Here is a 7,880-nt window from a genome sequence, read left to right as displayed (position 1 = left end):
CTCCGAGCGGGTTATTATTGGCTCACCATGGAGTGAGATTGTATCAGTTTTGTGCGCAAATGTCATCAATGCCAAGTACACGGAGATTTGATTCATTCTCTGCCATCTAAATTGCACACAATGTCTACACCATGGCCCTTCGTTTCTTGGGGCATGGATGTCATTGGACCAATTGAGCCAGCAGCATCCAATGGGCACAGGTTCATCTTGGTAGCCATTGATTATTTCACCAAGTGGATTGAATCTAAGACTTTCAAGTCTGTGACCAAGAAAGCAGTGGTCGATTTTGTTCATTCAAATATCATTTGTCGATTCAGGATCCCAAAGGTGATAATCCCAGATAATGGTACTAATCTCAATAGTCATTTGATGAAAGATGTATGTCAACAGTTTAAGATTACGCATCGCAATTCCGCTCCATACCGTCCCAAGGCGAATGGAGCAGTCGAGGTAGCCAACAAGAACATAAAGAAGATACTTCGGAAAATGGTGGAAGGTTCCAAGAAATCGCATGAAAAGTTGCCCTTTGCGTTGTTGGGTTATCACACTACTGTTTGCACTTCAGTAGGGGCAACTCCTTATTTGTTGGTATATGACACTGAAGCAGTGATACCCGCGGAAGTTGAAATCTCATCCCTCCGGATTGTTGCAGAGGTCGAAATTGATGATAACGAATGGGTCAAAACCCATTTGGAGCAATTGAGTTTGATTGATAAGAAGAGGTTGGCGACAGTGTGTCATGGCCAGTTGTATCAAAAGAGAATGGAAAGAGCATATAACAAGAAGGTGCATCCCCGGAAATTCGAAGTGGGTCAGCAAGTATTGAAACGTATCTTTCCACATCAGGCCGAAGCAAAAGGCAAGTTCTCCCCAAATTGGCAGGGGTCGTTCATCGTAACGAGAGTGTTGTTCAATGGTGATTTGTATTTAATAGATATAGAAGGCAAATGTGTAGATATGGCTATCGATTCTGATGCAGTCAAAAGATATTATGTATGATTTCTTTGGTTTAAATTGTGTTTGTATGTACTTGGCGTGTTTTGAAGATTGGAATGACGAAAACATTTTGTTCTACTAACTAAACACTTTATACTTTGTTACCCCTTTGAGCCTTATCTATTTTATTTCATACCCCTCTTTTGGAATTAGTAGCAAAGTTCAGAAACGCGAGTGCAAAATATAAGTAAAGGAAAAGAGAGAAAAAATAAAATAAAACAAAACAAAAAGAAGAAAAGAAGGGAAAGAAAAAGAAAAGGAAAATCAAAGTAATTTCTATGTCATGAACTACGTTCGACCTGATTCCTTTTAAGGATATGTAGGCAGCCTCACGGTTCGGTCCCATCAAAATAAAAATCCAAAAGTCCCCAAGCAAAGAAACCGGGGTAGAAGTTGTGGTTGTTGTAGTGATTCCGAAAGTTGTAATTTTGAACCCATTTGAATTGTTTTGAGCCTTTTGATACCTTTTCTTTCTAACTCTATCCAAAAGCCCACATTACGGTCCAAAGAAAGACTTTTCGATCAGTCTTCGAGAGATGCCAAGTCGAACAAGTAGAGGTGATTCATATCAGGGGCAACACTTCGGTCCAAGGAGAAAAAATGAGAGTTTTATTGGTGAAAACCCTCACGGTCACCGTAAGGCGATAGCGAGTTGAGAGATGAACAAATGAGAGAGGTTTATTGGTTAAAACCCTTCAGGGCACCGCAGGCCGAACAAGGTTAGTGATTTGGTGAAAATTGGGTTATGAAGGTCTCGGGAGCATAAAGGAAGACATCTGAAAGTTGATTGGTTGGATAGACTGGGCCGATTAGTCCGAAATGCATGTCATGATCATTGATACCAACTGCTTCACTCAAATAAGTCTCTTTTCTTTTTCCCCTTCGAACATTCATCCAGTTTTGGATTTTCTTCCTTACTTCTAGATCTCAAAGTCAGTGCATTTCATTTTTTTTTTGGTTTATTTCTCTAAGATATTTCCAATGTCAGCTCTGTTTAAGCAAATAAGAAAGGATTTCAAAGCTCATTACCAACTTCTAAAATTGCACAAAGCACAGTGCAGCCAGAGCATACCAAAGATTGCATGATGTAAAGTGGGAAATAAGGTGGCAGGGAAAGTTCCATTGGTCGAAGGGTTTAGTAATCTTGTAGGAGATACAGAGGTTTAGGTAGAAAGGTCAGAAATGTAAAACAACGGTTTGGGTGTAGAACACTCGGGTCATCCAAGGACATGTAGTTGAAAGTCAGTCAGAAAGTCAAGTGGTTCTTGGCCAGTTCGGGGAACCAGTCAAAGCAAAGCACGGCAGTGAAGAGGCCACCTTCAGCAAGAATGTCACAAACTAACCACCACATTTTAAACTAACAAGATTTTTCTTTGATTTGAAATCGGGGCAGAAAATTTCGTTTGTTTCGAAGAAACCCTCCGCAAGGAAAGGCAAGCACCAGATAGGTTTGACTGTAAATTCTCAAGATCCTCCCAGAAAATGAGACCTAGTTTAAAAATTCAAAACATTCAAGAGTGGCAAGATCTAGCATAAGTGTACCCCCAAAGAAATAGAAGTCGGCTTTTAAGTTTTCATTCTTAGGTTAGGATCCGATTGGAAATTTTCAGGACCCTCCTGAATAATGGGACTTAGCTTTAAGATTTCCATTAGATAACAAGATTTAGCGTAAGTTCTGCTTTAGGAGAGTATAATTCAGCCTTAAAAGCTGTCACTCTTAAGATAAGACTTGATTTTGATTTTCAGGATCCCCCTGGATAATAGGGTGTAATTTTAAGACCTTTTAAGACAACAAGATTTAGCGGAAGTCATACCTGTAGAAGATATAATTTAGCTTTAAAACTGTCATTTAACTAGGAGTTTTCAGGACCCGCCTGGGTAATGGGATCTAACTTTCAAATTCTTAGAGATATTTGGTAATATGATTCAATTAAAACTCACAGATGCGCCCAACTACCAAACTGAGGCAGAAAATTTCTTTGTTTGGTCTATTTTGTTGAAATCAGGAGCCCACCTGAAGAACGACGTGAAGTAGTTTAAGTGTTGGTAATCAGGAACCCACCTGAAGAACGAAGGGAAGCGGTAATTCAAGTGTTGGTAATTAGGAGTCCACCTGGAGAACGAAGGGAAGAAGCAGTTCAAGTGTTGGTAATCAGGACTCCACCTGAAGAACGGAGAGAAGCAGCAATTCAAGTGTTGGTAATCAGGAGCCCACCTAAAGAACGAAGGAAAGAAGCAGCTTAAGTGTTGGTAATCAGGAGCCCACCTAAAGAACGAAGGGAAGCAGTAATTCAAGTGTCGGTAATCAGGAGCCCACCTGAAGAATGGAAGGAAGCAGCAACTCAAGTGTTGGTAATCAGGAGCCCACCTAGAGAACGAAGGGAAGAAGCAGTTCAAGTGTTGGTAATCAGGAGCCCACCTGAAGAACGGAGGGAAGCAGCAATTCAACTGTTGGTAATAAGGAGCCCACCTGAAGAATGAAGGAAAGAAGCAGCTTAAGTGTTGGTAATCAAGAGCCCACCTGAAGAACGAAGGGAAGCAACAATTTAAATTTTGGTAATCAGGAGCCCACCTGGAGAATCAAGGGAAGCAGTTTAAGTGTTGGTAATCAGGAGCCCACCTGGAGAACGAAGGGAAGTAGCAATTTAAGTGTTGTTAATCAGGAGCCCACCTGGAGAACGAAGGGAAGCAGCAATTTAAGTGTTGGTAATCAGGAGCCCACCTGGAGAGGGAAGGGAAGCAAATCAAGTATTGGTAATCAGGAGCCCACCTGGGTGAACAAAGGGAAGGCAACAGTGGTCAAAGGAAGACAGTTCAAGTTCGGCAATCAGGCATCTGCCTGGAGGAAAAGGGAAAGCACCTCAGAATACAATTCAAGATAGCAACAAAGGAATCTCACCTGGAGAGTACAAGTTAACAGAGCAGCGGAAATTGCAAGATCAAGTTTGAAGAAGTATAGATAGGATTCTTATAATTCGTAGATCATAGTTTAGTCTAGCTTCTTTTATTTTGTCTTGGTGTAATAAGGAGTCTAGCGAGCAGCAGTAGCAACAACAATAGTGAAATCACAGCTTCATGGTAGTCCCAGCTACCGAAACTTCCCGAACTACACTAACCTTATTCCTTTATAGCCAAGGATATGTAGGCAACCTCGGAAGCAGAGTGCGGCCAAATCTTTTAAAAATGCTTTCCACGGAGTATTAAAACGGGCAAAAATCGCTCGTATCCGCTCACTTTATCTTTGCACGAAAACTCTCCGTGTTTCCGAGCAAAGAGGGGCAGCTGTGAGCACGTGATTTTTTCCCTATATGAATTATTCCCATAAATTCAAACAAAATAAATTTTTCCCATTGTTTGCAATTTCGTGGATTTTTGTAGCATTTTTTGATTAATTGCTTGCTTTTGTCTGTGCACGTTTATTTTATTTAATTCATGAAAATAAAATAAAAATTCATTGCATTTGCACTTAGTATTTAATTTTGTATTTTTAAATTAATTAGTAATTTAGTTGTGTTACAAAATAGAAAAATCACAAAGATAACTCATTTTGCATTTTTAACTTTTAATTTTGAAATTTTTAGTTTTTTGGTAATTTAGGATTTAGTTAATTATTGAAAATACTGTGTTGAGTAATTAGCTTAATTTGGAAATTTAAATTAGCTCAAGAGTTGATTTAAGATTTAAATTAATTAAAGAAAAACAAAGGAAAATTGAATTTGGAAAAGGAAAAGAAAAGAAGTGAAGCAAAGGCTGTTTTGGGCCAAATTGTAATGGCCCAAGTGAATTCCCCCTCCCAAAACCCGCTCGAGTCCATCCCAAACTCGTTCCAAAAACTGGTCCAACCCCCATACAATCCAAACGACCCCGTTTTGCTTCGAGTGTATCTCAGCCATTGGTTTCCATTTAATCCAACAGACGGGAACTGGGGTCCTTTTGATATAAAACTGTCCAAACACCCTACACCCCCGTCTCGTCACTCTCATCTCTCCACTCTCACAGACCACAGCCTCTAAACCTTAGCGCTGCCTCCATTCCCCACCGTCTCAGCCAACAGCGCCGCCTCCAAACCACCCCAAATTCACACCCTAGAACCCTCTTTACTTCCTCATCCCAAATCCATGATCATTTACCCTCAAATCGGACCCAAACTTGTCGAATTTTAAATCAAAGGTCTAAACCCTAAAATCCCAAAACCCAAATCGGGGAGTTTAATGAAGGCTTAAGGCTGAGATAGGTTTCATTCGTGTGTTCTCATTTGAGAACACACGATTAAAGCCTATTTTGTTCAAAAATCAGAGTTCCCTTTGAAGACTGTCAAGATTTTTCCCGCCTGGTTTAGGTATTCTTCAGTCCTTTTCCTTTCTTTCATTTTTCTTCTGTTCTTCATTTTGTTTGTTTAAGTTCTAGTCTCCATCTCCTCTTACTTCGCTTTTTCCGTTTTGTTTTAGTTTTAAATCAAATCTATCTGTATGTGTTGAAATCGAGTTTGTCCGTGCATGTTTTTTATTTATTTATTTCTCTATTTCTTTGTGTGTTTTCATGTCCTGCTTTTTTTAAGAAAAGAAGTCTAATTTTTCTCTTGGGCAATTCTGCTTGGCCCAATGATTCTATATGGGTTTTGAAATCAGAAGCCCGGGAGAGATGCAATCTAGTCTTGCAAGCATAGGATTTTCCGATTAAACCATTAGGTCCATATGACTTTTGACCCATTTAGATTTCTGGGGTAATTAACAGGGTTTAAAGGGGTAGTTTAGGAATTGTAGGTGGAAGGAATCTCATTTAACTGAATTAGGAAGCTTCTTGGAAGTTGGGGTAGGGACTTATGTGAAAATCTAAATTTCACTAAGGATACCGAAGCAAAAATGAAAATTGTAAAAGGTTCTAAGTGCAAAACTAGTTGTATTTTTGCAGCCCTAATACCTTGCCTATAAAGGCATATTTATTTCACTAGCAATGGGGGAAGAAAAAAGAAACATTAGAGATAGAAAAACCCCTGAAAACTGAATGGCTGACTAAAAAGAACACTGAATTTCCTACAGTTCTTGGTGGAAAACTGCTCAAAATTTGGCTTGTTTTTCTCTTGATTTTTGATTCTTTTAGCTAGAACTCTCAAAAAAGCTCCATAGTTATACTGTTGGCTTGAAGAAAATGGTTTGAGTTTGGCTTTAAGTTGGGGTGTTGATTTGTGTTTCCTCCACTATCCCATCAATTGTTCTCGAGCTGGTTTTTACTGTTTTATTGACTAAATATGGGCTCTGTTCTGTTTGCTGCTGGCTACGGATTCTTCACTCCTTGGTTTCTATATTATCTCCAGGTATTTCCTCCAAACCATAACTGGAAATGAAGTTCGTTATGGCTATTATGTTGGAGTCATGTAATTCAAGTTGAAAAAATAAATGATTGTTGTCCCTTCTCTGTTGCATTACTAGTTTTAAAATCTATTATATTTTGTTTTTCATGCTTCTTCTAGGCTCATATGAGTTATTTATTTCTTGTCATTATCTTTTTAGGTTCTATTATGGTGTTGTATAAATGTTCCTTTTCACTCTCTTATTTTAAATGATTGAAGGTTTATGATCACATGTATAAGTGGTAGAGAACTAACGCAAAGAAATTTCAGTAGCGTCAAGTATGTTTTAGGTCTGTTTTGGCCTGTTGAAGCCAGTGTTGTTGTGTGAATGTGCTTAAATTTGTTTTAAGATTGATGTCCTTAATGTTTGAAATCAGGAACTTTCATGTTGAGGTTTATCTAGTGTAGTATCTTATTTCATGAATTATTGATTGAAGGGCCTCTAATTCATGTAGCTTATAGTAACCTTGAATGAGGAAAATGGTTTGATTGATTACTACGATGGGCTAGCCTTGTGTGGAATTTCTCTGGACATTTATAAGTCTGTTTAAGTCGCGATCCAGATTTATATTCATTTGACAAATTTTATGAGTTTTTAACCTGCCATAGCATATGTCGGAAAGAGGCTCTATTAAGTCTAACAACTCGCCTAATTCCCTTTTGAGTTTACTGGAGATTTAAGTGATCATGAGGGTTCAATGAGTATGTGTTATCGAATGTCATGTTAGGCTCACATCTTCATTTTTATAATCTGATGTTTTGCATGCTTGAAGACTCAATCTCGAGTCCTGCAACTATTGATGCTCAACTCTCCAAGGACTTGGGTTCACGTTGGGCCTGGAATGGAGACAAGCTGCGTTGCTTTATATGTTGGGCCAGTTATTTTAGCCCAATGCTCTTTTTTCGTTAATTGCTAACCATTTTGCCATTCATTCATCCTTTCTAACGTTGGTCTATTGGTTTAAAATTGTTTCAAACTTTTAGTCTGAAAAGTAGTGATAATTCTTTTCCTTGATTAATTATATTTGTTACAGTAGATTTGAGGCGTGCCATGTTAAATAAGCTCAGTTATGGCCCTCAGAAGCTTAGTTTGAATTCCCTTTAAAATTGGAATTGAGGTGCGCCATGCCAAATAAAATCTTAAAATGCATGGCCCTCGCTTAATTAATTTTAAATCTTTAAAATTCGAGGCGTGCCATTTAGATAAACTTCCATGTCCCTCGCAAATTAAAAAATGCATAGTTGATTTAGGCGCGTAATTTAAATTACCTTCCTAAACTCGGGTGTGCATTTATGTGACCCAAATCCAAATCTCAACTACGTTAAATAAAACGTGTCATGGACCGCGGGTGCATTTATGTGACATGGTTCAAGATGTGCTTTAGATGACGTTGAATCTTTTTAAAATATTTAAATAAAAGCGGTTATAAAGTTAAATTGTACCATAGGCTAAAACATGTATTAAATCAAGTAAATAGACCAAATATAACAGTTGAGCTACCGTGCTAAAACCACGGAACTCGGGAATGCCTAA

The 7,880-nt window shown here is 38.5% G+C and overlaps 1 protein-coding gene across 1 annotated transcript; it reads left to right on the top strand.

Moving 5' to 3' along the window:
- Positions 1 to 486: 486 nt before the first annotated feature.
- On the top strand, positions 487 to 2,757 carry LOC138871892 (uncharacterized). The gene is made up of 2 exons (XM_070149812.1): positions 487 to 786; positions 2,743 to 2,757. The coding sequence occupies exons 1-2, from the start codon at positions 487 to 489 to the stop codon at positions 2,755 to 2,757; spliced, it is 315 nt and encodes a 104-aa protein (XP_070005913.1).
- Positions 2,758 to 7,880: the final 5,123 nt, after the last annotated feature.

Source organism: Nicotiana sylvestris, chromosome 6 (assembly GCF_000393655.2).
Source record: "Nicotiana sylvestris chromosome 6, ASM39365v2, whole genome shotgun sequence".
Lineage (NCBI taxonomy): Eukaryota > Viridiplantae > Streptophyta > Magnoliopsida > Solanales > Solanaceae > Nicotiana > Nicotiana sylvestris.
This window is presented reverse-complemented; position numbering and strand designations above follow the sequence as displayed.